Consider the following 15,287-nt stretch of genomic DNA (forward strand, 5'->3'; position numbering starts at 1 on the left):
CACAAGAGGGAGTGAGATCTTTAAAAGTGCTATTGCTCATTTTGAAACACATATTTTCATGTCTTTTTAAAAGTAACCAATTTCAGAATAGGTTTGATTGTTTGGGTTGCATTTTGTGCAACCTCAAAGTAATACTAATATTCAGAGAAAAAAGAAGTCCTACTAAAATCCTTCCTAAACTCTTAAATGTGAAACGAAGAGAGAAACTCCATCCAGTACCACAGACTTCCAGAAACCCTACACTGTAATTATGCAACTTGATACCATTTTAGTTATTTTCTAGACAGAACGTTTTTGAAGGTTGTGATACATGACAGTTGACTACTGTCAAGTTTATATAGCAGTCACGCAAACCACTGAAGACTTGACCTGACGTGCTTCTGTTATTTGAGACTCCAGAAATACTTGTTGTGGTCTGCGGCAGCTTCTAGTCAATTCTGTATGACATAAAATGATTTGATCTCGAATAGACGGTAGGGTTGCACTGAATTTCTTGAGAATGAATTTATGTCTGTGGAACTGATGTTTGAAGAAAGACAAGAGTTTCTTACACTATTCAAATTTGAAATCTATGAAATGTTCATAATGCTAGTGTCAGCCTCAGATTACGTTTATAATGCATAAAAACTTTTCAAAATTACAAGCTCTACTTTGTTTGGCTGAATTTGTGAAAGTTTATGAAGTGAGGGCGCATGGATTTGAGACGTTTAATTGAAAAATTACATTTAAGCATGTTGCAGACACTAACATGACGTATGGAGCATTAAAAATAAACATCATAATGTCTGGTTCCTGGGAATTGAACCCATGACCTTGGTGTCTAGCACCATGCTTTGCCAGTATGTCAGACCTTTTTACTTTCAGAAGAACTTAAATGCAACACTATAATTAATGATATGTGGGTGGAAAACATCTGTCTATGTATATATGTATGAGTTTATTTATTTTTTCTTGTAGAAATCTGTGTTTAAGTACATGCCAAGCAGAGGTTATGCTACAAATTATCATCATCTGACACTTTTATGGACTAGGATTGTCAAATATATTGTAAAATGTAAAATATTGCAATTGTAATTTAGAAAGGGAACGCTAATAACTACTACTAAAAATTATAACACCAATATATATATATATATATATATATATATATATATATATATACACTCACCGGCCACTTTATTAGGTACCCCATGCTAGTAACGGGTTGGACCCCCTTTTGCCTTCAGAACTGCCTCAATTCTTCGTGGCATAGATTCAACAAGGTGCTGGAAGCATTCCTCAGGGAGTTTGGTCCATATTGACATGATGGCATCACACAGTTGCCGCAGATTTGTCGGCTGCACATCCATGATGCGAATCTCCCGTTCCACCACATCCCAAAGATGCTCTATTGGGTTGAGATCTGGTGACTGTGGAGGCCATTTTAGTACAGTGAACTCATTGTCATGTTCAAGAAACCAATTTGAAATGATTAGAGCTTTGTGACATGGTGGAAGTAGCCATCAGAGGATGGGTACATGGTGGCCATAAAGGGATGGACATGGTCAGAAACAATGCTCAGGTAGGCCGTGGCATTTAAACGATGCCCAATTGGCACTAAGGGGCCTAAAGTGTGCCAGGAAAACATCCCCCACACCATTACACCACCACCACCAGCCTGCACAGTGGTAACAAGGCATGATGGTTCCATGTTCTCATTCTGTTTACGCCAAATTCTGACTCTAACATCTGAATGTCTCAACAGAAATCGAGACTCATCAGACCAGGCAACATTTTTCCAGTCTTCAACTGTTCAATTTTGGTGAGCTCTTGCAAATTGTAGCCTCTTTTTCCTATTTGTAGTGGAGATGAGTGGTACCCGGTGGAGTCTTCTGCTGTTGTAGCCCATCCGCCTCAAGGTTGTGCGTGTTGTGGCTTCACAAATGCTTTGCTGCATACCTCGGTTGTAACGAGTGGTTATTTCAGTCACTGTTGCCCTTCTATCAGCTCGAACCAGTCTGGCCATTCTCCTCTGACCTCTGGCATCAACAAGGCATTTCCGCCCACAGAACTGCCGCTCACTGGATGTTTTTTCTTTTTCGGACCATTCTCTGTAAACCCTAGAGATGGTTGTGCGTGAAAATCCCAGTAGATTAGCAGTTTCTGAAATACTCAGACCAGCCCTTCTGGCACCAACAATCATGCCACGTTCAAAGTCACTCAAATCAACTTTCTTCCCCATACTGATGCTCGGTTTGAACTGCAGGAGATTGTCTTGACCATGTCTACATGCCTAAATGCACTGAGTTGCCGCCATGTGATTGGCTGCTTAGAAATTAAGTGTTAACGAGCAGTTGGACAGGTGTACCTAATAAAGTGGCCGGTGAGTGTATATAAAGATAGATAAAAAGTCAAAATGGACATAATTGACATAAGTCGATGTTACGACATAAAAAGTGACGAGATAAAGTCGAAATAATGAGATATTAAGTCATAATTCTGATTTTTTATAATAATAAATAGTAATATCCTGTAAACTATCCTGTAAAATATCCTGTTTTTGGGACGGCATGACAACAGTACCTTCCTATTAATACATCTTAAAGGGATAGTTCACCCAAAAATGAAAATTCTGTCAGTATTTACTCACCCTCATGTTGTTCCAACCCCATAAGACCTTCGTTCATCTTCGGAACACGAATTAAGATATTTTTGATGAAATCTGAGAGCTGGATCACTCCTCCATAGGCTTCTTCAGGGATTGAACTTGCCGGCCTCGAAAAGTTATTAAAGACATCGTTAAAATAGTCCAAGTGACTACAGTGGCTCAATCTTAAGTTTATCAAACGACGAGAACACTTTTTGTGCGCAAAAAAAACAAAAATAACGACTTTATTTCAACTATTCATTTCCTTCTCTGTGGGCCTCGAGTCAGTTCACTAGTGTAATAGCGTGCGCTTCTGTTGTTGTTAGTCACACGCATCACCCACATGACCAGCGTCGGCCAATAGTGAGCCTACGTGTGACGTAGATCTACGCAATTACACTAGTTTAACTGACTAGAGGCCCAAAAAGAAGGAAATGAATACTTGAAATAAAGTCGTTATTTATGTTTGTTTTTGCGCACATAAAGTATTCTCGTCGCATGATATACTTTAGATTGAGCCACTGTAGTCACTTGGACTATTTTAACGATGTCTTTAATAACTTTTCGAGGCCGGCAACTTTCAATCTCTGAAGAAGCTTATGGACTAGTATGAAGGAGTGATCCAGCTCTCAGATTTCATAAAAAATATCTTAATTCGTGTTCCGAAGATGAACGAAGGTCTTACGGGGTTGGAACAACATGAGGGTGAGTAAATACTGACAGAATTTTCATTTTTGGGTGAACTATCCCTTTAATTTTGATTAGTTGCCCAAATTAATGGTTAGCATAAGCCTTTGTAAGGAAATCTTTCTTTTCCTTTTCATTTGTTGTTCTTTATTTTCTGTAAAGCAATACTTATACAGAAATTGCATTTTTCACTTTATTTTTCGTTATATCTGTCCAAGCAAGAGAGTGTTGTGACATTGACTATCAATGTGACACTGTCAATGTGGTTGCTTCAAACTCATGCCGGGTTTAGACTACACGATATCAGCTGATTTTGGCACAATCCGTTTGACGTAGAGTGTCCTGGACATCAGGATGCAACAATCAACCGTTTTATCTCGTATAGTGTGTGTGATAGTGGATGACAACACTGACGCCGACATTTCAGGACATAACAACAGACATGGAACCTTACTATGGGACAGGACATAACAACAGAAAAACTAGCAAGTGTCAGGACATAACAACAGAAAAACTAGCAAGTGTTCAAGTGGGTTTTTTTTTCTCGGTCCTCCATGACGAGTTCCATCCCATTTGTGACATTGACCAATAGGAGCACAGAAGGGCGAAACGAAAGAGAGTATTGGTGCTATTATGCAATGGAGGCAAGATTCATGTATATTGCACCTAAAGTTCTCCTTGGAGGATTATACAGTCCTCCCCATGCAATCCAGGAACTGTCAGGTTTTCTTTCTATTTTTGGGCTTTACCGGTGACAAGACCGCCAGTAGAAAACACGCCGCATCGGTAGCCATTGTTTGTTTACGCTCTTATTTCTGGAAGTCAGTCACTACTAGTTCTACTTCTCAATGACATCAGGCACGTTGTTAAAGGGATACTCCACCCAAAAATGAAAAATCTGTCATCATTTACTCACCCTCAAGTTGTTGCAAACCTGTATGAGTTTCTTTCTTCTGCTGAACACAAAGGAAGATATTTTGAAGAACGATTGGAACCAAACAGTTGTTTGGCACCATTGACTTCCATAGTAGAAAAAAAAAAATACCATGGAAGTCAATGGTGCCAAAGTTCCAATCGTTCTTCAAAATATCTTCCTTTGTGTTCAGCAGAAGAAAGAAACTCATACAGGTTTGCAACAACTTGAGGGTGAGTAAATGATGACAGAATTTTCATTTTTGGGTGGAGTATCCCTTTAAAGACAGCACGCGATGATTGGTTGAAAGCAACGTGTAGTCTTGTCCACGACACAAGAATTGTCAAAATCACATAATCAGAAATGTCGTTTGGTCTGAGCCCGGCATTAGATGCACCTCCTCACAAACCTCTCTGTCTGAGTTGGTGGGTTGTTGTAGTACTTGACCACAGTTTGGACCAGACTATATGGTGAGCTAAAAGGCAGATTCTTCTGGATTAGACTGGTTCTGACCTGTTTGGTGCTGCGTTCAAACACCACGTACTGCTGACACTGGTCAAGCCTCCTCTTCCTCATGGTCCAGAAGTGCAGAACCCGGTTCTCCCGCTGCAGCAACTCATTTAGGATGTCTGTAGGACACAAGGACAGAATCAGAAACACAGAACATACCTGAACCCTGGATTCATGACTAATAAATCATGCTAATCAAAAAGCAAATAACGGTTCACTTCAGTCCTAATTGTGGCTTAAAGGTGCTCTAAGCGATGTCACGCGTTTTTTAGGCCAAAACATTTTTTGTCACATACAGCAAACATCTCCTCACTAACCGCTGGCTGCCTGTCCCCTGAACACACTGTAAAGAAACGCGATCTCTGTAGACAGCCCAGGCTCAACAAACAGCAACAAAAACAAACTGCAGCGACCCGCTCCACGAAACATAACAAACTGTTCCAGCCAATGACCGACAAGAAGGGTTTGGGGGTGTGTTTTGGGGGGTTAGTGTGCAGATGAGGAGGAGGGAGGGTCTAGCTAGCCTCCGTTTTGTTTGACAATAGTTCAAATGTCAACAAGAAGTGACGTCACCCAGGATCGCTTAGAGAACCTTTAACATTCGGCCCTTAAAAACCAATCACAAAATGAGGATGAAGTCTTACTCTTGACTTGTTGTTCAGGGGCTTTGACATGTGCGAGCATTCCCGGCATATTCACGCTGTTTCTGTGCAAGTACTTGAGGAAGACATCAGCGTTGCGTCTGGCTAGTGTGCACGCCTTCAGAGAGAGAGAAAAAAAGAGTCAGTTATGAGTAAATTCACACAAAAAGTTTGAGAACCCGAGTGCATGTGTGTATGCGGCTATGCGCTCGGTACCTTGAGAAAGGCCTCTTTCTGCTCCAGGTGTTTACTGATCATGGGAGTCACGTGATCAGACTCTGAGTTTGGTCCCAGTTTATCAGTCCCTCCACACCAGTCTTCCTCTCGTTTGTATTCTTGCTCCAAACTTTCCAGCACACTACACACCTGCAGAACACACACATGTAGGTAAAAATAGACAGTATTATTCGGATATTTAAATGCAAAATCACATTTCCGCCACATAAGAAAAAATATTTGATTTGGCAAATCATGATTATGACATAAGGAAATTATACATTACTAAATCATAATTATAACATGAACACAAACTTTGCCATAATTTTGACTTTTTATCTTATAATTATAACATAATTTTGATTTATATCATAATTATGAATTTTAAATGTATAAATTCAAATTAAACGTCATAATTATAACACAGTATGTCTTAATATTAGATTATTATTGCATAATTATGAAAGTATTTCACAATTTAACATTTTTATGTAATTTACATGATTTACGGTACCTTTATATTACTTCACTACAAGTAGGATTTAGCTAAATTCTATGAATATGTTTTTTTTTTTGTCCACAGTGTTGAGTTAACTTTAAAATTTTGTTTGTTTAATGTTTTTTGTTTTTAACATACTTAACATATTATAAACATAAGCGTTAAAATTAATAAGAGACTGAGGTCAAAGCATCACAGGATCACTATCAAGACAAGCTCACTGACCTGCTCTGATGTCTTGTAGAAAGCCACCGAGGCATTGACCAGTTTCAGGCGGTCTTCCATCTTCAGCATGAGCTGCTGCCAGTGAGACGCCACCTTCTCTGCGCAGTCACGGATCATGTCCATGTCATAGTGATTGGCCTGTAGCAGAGCCTCTGCCTTCTGCTGCACCTGCAGTGCACTCTGATGGGTTTTCTGCGGAGAAGGAAAATAAAAGAGAAAGTGAAAACAAGAAGAGAAGGCAAAAATGACCAAAATTGATAGAAAATGACAATTATTTTTAGTGCAAGACACTCTGACTAGCATAAGTGACAGCAAAGCAAAACAAGACAAAAAACTAAACAAATGAAAACAACAAAACGAAACAAAAAACAGCAAAAAAACAAACAAACATATATCATCATAACATAACACAAAACACAACAAAACAACTAAGCAAAGCAAAGCAAAACAAAAAACAGTATGTCTGTCACTATTACCAGTGACTGGCAATTTCCACCAACTGCGGCGGTGGAGTCAATAGGTTTCCATTAAAGTCAACCTGTATATTTTCACTGACTCCGCCCCAGCTCTGGCGATCCACAGCCCTCCGGAGCAGAAACGCAGAGCTTCTATTTTTGCTGGATGCCGGAGAGCTCCGCAGCAATTCAGCACAGGGCAGATTGTTATATCACGCGATCATACGTGAATTCGCGAGATCTCGTGGGTCCTCGTGACTTCAGCTGTCAGTCATGGCCGCACCCGTTCCGCAACAAATCCGGAACTGGTAGGTATTGAAGGACGGCAGAGCACGGTAAGTCGACATAAAGCGGAGCCGATCCGCAGCCGTTCCACTGTTGGTGGAAATCCGGGGTGAGAGTGCCCATCATTACCACCAGAGTAATGTCCAGAGTCATTACCACACTACATTTCCCATAACTCACTGCCTCGATTCATCATCCCGGATTGTATCCACCTGTGTCTCATTACCTCGTTTAACTCACCCTATAATAGCCTGGTTTTCACATTCATTCGCTGCGAAGTCTTGTCATGTAACACTGCATTTCTTAGCGTTTTCACTGTTTTCCATGTTCCTGGTTTCTGGTTTCTGTTATCTGCTATCTGCCTGTGTCCTGGTTTTCCAGTTCCTGTCTCACCCTCTGGATTTGTTTGTCATTGTTTGGACTGATTACCCTGTGCTTTTGACGACTGCCTGTTATACAGTTTATGATCTTAAAAACTGCATTTGGATTCTCAACCTTCGTGTCTCGGAGCAGTTCATTACAATGTCTATGTGTACGTGTTGTTTTTTGGTACCTCAATAGCATGCTGAAACTGCTCATGTTCCCGCTGTAACTGTTCTGCCTCCTGCAGGGAACTGGCTGTGATGAGACCTGCATTGAGCATCGACTCCCCATTACGGATCCAGCCCAGTACCTGAAACAAACATAACCAAAGGATTTAAAGGGGGCATGCCATGGACTATAAGTTTAGTCGGCCAATCAGAGCATTCTGCACTGATTGGAAAGAGGGTCTTCATAGAGACAGGAACGTTATGAGTCTTACTGAAAGACTGGGAAGAGAGGTGCTGCAATAATGTAAAATATTTATATATATATACACACAATAATGTTGTTGTTTTTTTAACATTCAAGCATGAAAAACTATTCTTGTAGACTCCAAAAATAAAATCAAGATTTAAAAAAAGGACATAATACGACCCTTTAACACTTGACCAGGCCCAGACAGAATCTACAGACTTCAGGGTTCTGTAGAATGGATTTGTAACGTGATAAAGTATGTTAAAGGCCCACTGAAGAGCCTTGGAACGCGCAGCTTTGTATGATGCGTTGATGTCATTTCCACTGAAACAGGAAGCTAAGGCGGGACAAATTGGATTTCTCCTCCCCTTTTTCAAATAGCCAATAGCGTTTAGTTTACCTCACAGACTGCAAGTCATACTTGACAGGACCATGGAAGCGAATCCGAGCGCTGATGATACGTTGGATTTAATAGTAGAGGTGTGAATAAACTCTAGCCATTTCATTCTTAACCAAGGAACAGTTGGAAAACGGAATAAAACTTGAGCGTTTGATCAAACGAACACACATTTCCAACCCATATTGCTCTGTGACGTGTCAACGGTCGCTTTGGCGACAAAAATCCATGATCCATTTTAGCGGAAGTGGGAAACTGTAACTTTTGAATGCTTATATCTCCTAAATGCGAATTTTGTCATTGTTTTGGAACACACCAGCTTATTCATAACCTTAAGGCTAACATATTTATACTAAAAGCTAAAAAACTTAAATTTTGATCTTTAGATAGAGTTAAGTGTACTACACTTGGTAGCTGAAATGTTTGAAGTCTACACATAATCAATACCTATTCAGAATTAAGTGATTCAGAAGTTAAGGTCACTGGTACTCATTTAATTTGTAAAAAGGTTAGCCAAATAAAATAGAGGTCAATTACATATTGAAATCTTAAGGGCACTATAAAAAAACACAGCTTGTTTAATTTTAAAGGTCAGAGAGAGGGAGAACTAAATGCTTGGTTTTGTGCGGGAAGCCATGACTAAAATGGCCAGAAGAGGGAAAAATGGTACAAAGCGTACAATACTGCCTTTTACAGTAAATCAAAAAGTGCTGTTTTCTGAAATGAGGTGAGGCAACTTCTAGTGTGCTGTAAACAGGGAGATTGCATCAGTGGGGAAAGTGAGGAATATTTCGTTCTGACCGATGTGTTCTCTGACTCCACCTTTAGGTCTAAATTCCAAGCTGTCTCCTGACACATTGACTCACACTTTACACACCTGCTTTTAGTGCTGATACACCGACAGTGACAGATAGCGCAACTATGTTTCTTGCATAAACGTAAATAAACACACTGAAAACTGCCACACAGGCGCAAATTTTCCCTGTAAAGTCAAAAAACATGATTACATGTCTACCACCACACACCCACTCAAATACTCCTTAAACCACACGGGCGTCCCAGCTCCTTCACTTCTCTAATCATTCCTTTCCTCTAGAGCAGTCCAGACAAAAATAAATATAAAATAATAAAATAAATAAATGAAAGGATGAAATGAGATTACCAGCTGCTCCTCCTGGCCTAGTTTTTCCTTCTCATTTTAAGCGTGCCCTGCGTTTTCCCATTAGCTCCTGTATGTAGTCAGATCCGCCACTCAAAACTAGCCAACTATTAACACTGCACTTCATTAAATATTAAAATGGCAGCATTAACAAGTTGTTAACAAACATTATATAATGCTTAAAGGATCAGTAGTTAGTAGTTCATACTAATACATATGCAAATATATAAATCAAGCTTCTAGCAATTGAATACTATTATAATGAATATTGACTAATTATATTGTAATAATGCAATGACATAATAATGGTTAATGTAATTAAATAAAGTTATTATAAAGTGTTACTAAATTAAATACGTTTTTACATATAGGGTACAATAGGGACTAAAGGCATACTGAGGTAAAAAGTATATTTTATTTTATTTTCCTCTAATCCACTAGATGTAACAAAAACTCACCGCTGCACTTTTCTAAACATCCACGATTCACTATGGGCCAGAAAATTCTACTGATCCTTGACACAATCTCGGGCAGCAAAAAGTCGATTCTGTGCTAGATTGATCCATATTTCATATTTCATGTCTTTCCCCGCCATTGAAGGAAATTTCCATCATTTATGAGACAACGCTTCCCTGCCATTGACGGATTTTTCCGGCTTTCCGTGTTTTCACTGTTATAGGGTAGGTGTGCTATTACACATCTTCTGAAAGAGTACATAATCTCCTGATCAAAACACATGTGAAGAAGCAGCAGAAACAAGTGATAGCATGTAAGCAGATGCATATTATGTAAAATAATGCGATAATCAAAATAAAACAGCATATAAATCTAAACTGCCTAATGTTACCGAATAAAATGTCGACCCAAGAATTGGTATAGGACTGTGAAGCTTTGGGGGGCTCGATCTACTCCATCTATGTTTTGATCATGGTTCTGAATCTGCAAATCTTAAATCTTAAAATCTGTCTTTTAAGCAGTTTAAGAATCTTTCAAAATATTAAAAATAGATCTGTAGTTTTAAAAACAAAAAAAAAACAAAAAAAAACAATATGGTACAATATTTGTTGGAGTGATTGCTTTGAACAACTATTAGCTGTGTTATTTATATTCCCACAAAATGTGTTGCTCCATCAATGTACAATAGAAAAAAAACTGTAATAATACACTATGTGAGTAGTGAAAAGCACCTTTTCCTTTAACCCCAGTTGAATCCTACAAGTATCTTTATGAACTTCTTTACCTACAAGATTGATAATATTGGAGAGAAAATTATAACTATGCAACCGTCTACTACAGTATCGCATCAGGGAGTGCATTGTAGTGTCCCTGAGGAAAAAAATCCATTCATTCATTGCTATAGGAGAGGAAGAATTTTCTAAACTCTTTAAATCATCTAAATCAACAACATGTATGTTAGACCCCATACCGACTAATCTATTGAAAGAAATGCTAGTCATAGATCCTATTCTTAATATCATTAATTCATCTTTGTCAATAGGATATGTAACGAAAACTTTTAAGCTGGCTTAAACCTCTTATTAAAAACTAGATCCTTGAATCTACCTTTTCTGTCAAAATTACTAGAAAAGGCAGTATCCTCACAACTATGTTCCTTTTTAGAAAGAAATGGTATCTACGAGGATTTCCAGTCAGGATTTAGACCGTACCATAGTACTGAGACTGCTCTCATTAGAGTTACAAATGATTTGCTCTAATCATCCGATCGTGGTTGAATCTCTCTATTAGTGTTACTGGATCTTAGTGCTGCATTTGACACTATTGACCAAAAAATTATTTTGAATAGACTTGAAAATTATGTTGGCATTAGTGGAATTGCACTAGCAAGGTTCAAATCATACCAATCTGACCATTATCAGTTTGTATCAGTAAATGAAGAGATGTCTTATCGATCACAAGTTCAGTAAGGCGTACCACAAGGCTCAGTACTAGGACCGTTGCTGTGCACTCTGTACATGCTACCCTTGGGAGATATCATTAGGAAGCATGGCATTAGTTTTCACTGTTATGCTGATGATACTCAGCTTTATATTTCTTCGCACCCCGACGAAACACACCAATTCACAAAATTAACGGAATGCATAGCTGATATAAAAAATTGCATGACTAGTAATTTCCTACTACTTAACTCTGAAAAAACAGATATTCTAATTATTGGCCAAAAAACGTCCTCACGTAATAACCTAGAATACTGTCTAACAATTGATGGCTGCTCTGTCAAGTCTTCGTTGTCGGTTAGGAACCTGAGTGTGCTCTTTGATACCAATCTTTCATTTGAAAGTGACATTTCTAGCATCAGTAAAACCGCATTCTTTCATCTTAAAAATATATCTAAATTATGACACATGGTTTCAATGAAAAATGCGGAACAGTTAGTTCATGCGTTCATGGCCTCAAGGCTAGATTATTGTAATGCTTTACTGGGTGGTTGCCCTGCACGCTTAATAAACAAACTACAGTTGGTCCAAAATGCAGCAGCTAGAGTTCTCACTAGAGCCAGGAAGTATGACCATATTAGCCCCGTTCTGTCAACACTGCATTGGCTGCCTATTAAACAAATATTGCTGACTACTTACAAAAGCACTAAATAGTTTAGCTCCCCAGTACTTGAGCGACCTTTTAAAGCATTATAGTCCTTCGCGTCTATTGCGATCTCAAAATTCTGGCCAGTTGATAATACCTAGAATATCAAAATCAACTACTGACGGTAGATCCTTTTCCTATTTAGCACCAACACTTTGAATAATCTTCTTAACATTGTCCGGGAAGCAGACACACTCTGTCAGTCTAAATCTAGACTAAAAACACATCTCTTTTACCTGGCATTCACATAGAACATTATACATTTCTATTATTCAAATCAGTTAAATGATTATTAGGCTGCATAGATTAGGTCAGCCGGAACCGAGGACACTTCCTATAACACCCGATGTACTCGTTACATCATAAGAAGAATGGCATCTACACTAATGTTAGTCTTTCCGTTTATTCCGAGGTTTACTGAAGTTAGCCGGATCCGGGCCGTATCCAGATCAGACGTGAAACTGCATCTAGACACGACCACAATGCCAGCCTCCCTGAAGTGCTAGCCTCATCAGCCCTGTGAAGGCCTCAACAAACTCGTCTCCATACCGGCGTGATGACCTCCAACCAGATGGAACTGGATAAATATTGTGAATGTTCTGATCCAATCTGACTTCTGACCTGTAATGTTGCCTGAATCATAATCACACACTGTTTGTTCGTTGGCTCCCGACTGAGCCTGGTTTCTCCCAAGGTTTTTTTCTCCATTCTGTCACCTGATGGAGTTTTGGTTCCTTGCTACTGTTGCCTTGGCTTTTGGCTTGCTTAGTTGGGGACATTTAATATTCAACAATATTATTGATCTGCCTTACTTCAGGTGGATGATGATGCAATTTTCTTCTAGAAACAAACTTTGTTGTATTATTTTCATGTTATCACGGTGAAGCTGCTTTGATACAATCTGTATTGTAAAAGCGCTATATAAATAAAGGTGACTTGACTTGACTTGACTTGACGTGAAAGAAAAGACACTGCCTAAAATATTATGAGCTTAATTATCATTGTTTACTGGAAGGAGACACCGCCTATCAGTTACATCACAAAAAAAAACAAATGTACATTGCGAGACAATGTAATAAACCTAAGATATGTAACAAGGCGTACAAGGCAATGTCTGATTTTCAGCCTCAGTTTAGCCTACATTCACTACCCATGAGTCACTGCTCAGGTACAGACAGAGGAAATTCCCACCTCTAAAATAAAACCTCTATTGGATTATTAACCATGACACATTAATTATGGCAGTACGTTGAAAGGAACAAATCATACACTGGTTGTTTTGTTCTCAGCTGAGAAAGCTGTATCATGATCTCAAATGTAAACGTCTGTGTCTATGTGTAAGTGCTTGAGTGAGTTCTTGTGTGTGTGGGTGGGTGGACAGAGAGAAAGACAGTGAGATGCTACCTGTTTGACCTCGGCCTGTAAGTGTCGGAGCTGCACACACTGCTCCAGGTGTCTTCTGTGTTGTTCTGCGGCTGCGTCCAGCTCCTGCTGTTTCTCATGCAGGAAATCTAACAGATCCTGAACCCGCGTCGCCATGTCAACGTCACGGTCGCACAACAACTCCACACCTTCACAGAGAGAGAGAGAGAGAGAGAGAGAGAGAGAGAGAGAGAGAGAGAGAGAGAGAGAGAGAGAGAGAGAGAGAGAGAGAGAGAGAGAGAGAGAGAGATTGTGAAAGAAATGTGTACAACAAGGGCGTAAATAATCTCCTATGACACAAATAAATTGAGCTTTTGTCAAAATGGATTTAGTTGTTTTCCCTTATGTGACGCCTTCAAAAACCCAACAAAAACATATTTAGGTCATATTTAATACAGTAAAAAATATCTATCTATCTATCTATCTATCTATCTATCTATCTATCTATCTATCTATCTATCTATCTATCTATCTATCTATCTATCTATCTATCTATCTATCTATCTATCTATCTATCTATCTATCTATCTTGTCTGTCTGTCTGTCTGTCTGTCTGTCTGTCTGTCTGTCTGTCTGTCTGTCTGTCTGTCTGTCTGTCTGTCTGTCTGTCTGTCTGTCTGTCTATCTATCTATCTATCTATCTATCTATCTATCTATCTATCTATCTATCTATCTATCTATCTATCTATCTATCTATCTATCTATCTATCTATCTATCTATCTATCTATCTATCTATCTATCTATCTATCTGTCTGTCTGTCTGTCTTCTAAAATTCTAAATATTACCGAAAACTATAATGGCATATCATGACACTAAAATGATACTGATATATATATATCGAGAATCATCACTGAGACTGAATAATGACAGTTACAAACTCAGAAATATTACAATATATTAATAATATAAAAATATATATATTTTCTTCTCTTCTATTTTCATTTAATGACATATGACATGAACATTGTTTTACAGTTTTTCTCAGTCGCTTTGGTGCATTTCTCACATCACTATTTACATTTGCACAACAGTTAGTTCAACCTCCACAACATTTAGTCATGTGAGCACATCATAGTAGCAATTTCTCATTCCTTCCAACAAATTGCAAATGCTCTTGGACATGCATCAATTGCTTTCATACAACTCTCTGCTGTTTTATAACATTATCATTTGCTTATGTCATGTCAGTCAAAATTAACTATACTTGTGAATGCTGAATAGTCATTCCATATAAAACTAATAGTCCTCATTTCATTGCTTGAGTCATCACATACAAAAATGTTGAACTAGTTGTCGAAATCTGTCAAGCTAATTTTACTATTTTTGTTATCTTTTTTAAAAAATATTTTTTTTTATCCTAAATTGAACAATTTCTCTCAGGTGAACCTCAGCTTTCACTGATGAGAAGGGATGTGCATGAATGATTTACAGTACTATGTATGTTGTATGTTCAGTTCCAATATGTAGGCTACTGCAATATTGTTTACAGTTGTGCACAGCTCTACCCAAAGGGAGTTTATGTTTGTTGTAAATAAGGGTGTATTTTTTATTTTGCACAATGCTGTGAACAAATTAGATTTGCAAAGAGCATATGCAGTAAAAAATGTGAAACATACATATCCAGTGTCTTGTACTCAGTTACCTCACTAAATACAGTAATGTGTAACTTTACTGTAGGTTTCAAATGGCTGTGCAAATAGTATATAGTGCTGTCTTGAGCATTTTCAGGTAGAGTCACCAAGATCTGACTTTTTTTTTTTGCATTGGAAAACATTTACAGAGTAAACTGTCATAATGAAAACATGATCTTGTTCATAAACAATGGTGTAGGGACTTTTCATCTTGATGACACTGACACTTTCATTGACATGA

The 15,287-nt window shown here is 38.4% G+C and overlaps 1 protein-coding gene across 5 annotated transcripts in view; it reads right to left on the minus strand.

Moving 5' to 3' along the window:
- The window catches only part of triob (trio Rho guanine nucleotide exchange factor b), a 182,207-nt gene that overhangs the window by 45,762 nt on the left and 121,158 nt on the right, over positions 1-15,287 (minus strand). For all 5 annotated transcript variants that reach the window (XR_008807619.1, XM_056257617.1, XM_056257639.1 and 2 more), the window contains exons 16-21: positions 13,396-13,562; positions 7,611-7,730; positions 6,318-6,509; positions 5,594-5,743; positions 5,381-5,495; positions 4,740-4,855 (exon numbers count right to left, since the gene is read on the minus strand). Coding sequence is in view for 4 of the 5 variants with exons in the window: in XM_056257617.1 (XP_056113592.1) it covers positions 4,740-4,855; positions 5,381-5,495; positions 5,594-5,743; positions 6,318-6,509; positions 7,611-7,730; positions 13,396-13,562 (860 nt within the window). In the remaining variant the exon portion in view is untranslated. The remainder of the gene's footprint in view (positions 1-4,739; positions 4,856-5,380; positions 5,496-5,593; positions 5,744-6,317; positions 6,510-7,610; positions 7,731-13,395; positions 13,563-15,287) is intronic.

The sequence above is a fragment of the Rhinichthys klamathensis genome, unplaced genomic scaffold, assembly GCF_029890125.1.
Source record: "Rhinichthys klamathensis goyatoka isolate OS25496 unplaced genomic scaffold, OSU_Roscu_1.1 h1tg000006l_1, whole genome shotgun sequence".
NCBI classification, from domain to species: Eukaryota; Metazoa; Chordata; class Actinopteri; order Cypriniformes; family Leuciscidae; genus Rhinichthys; species Rhinichthys klamathensis.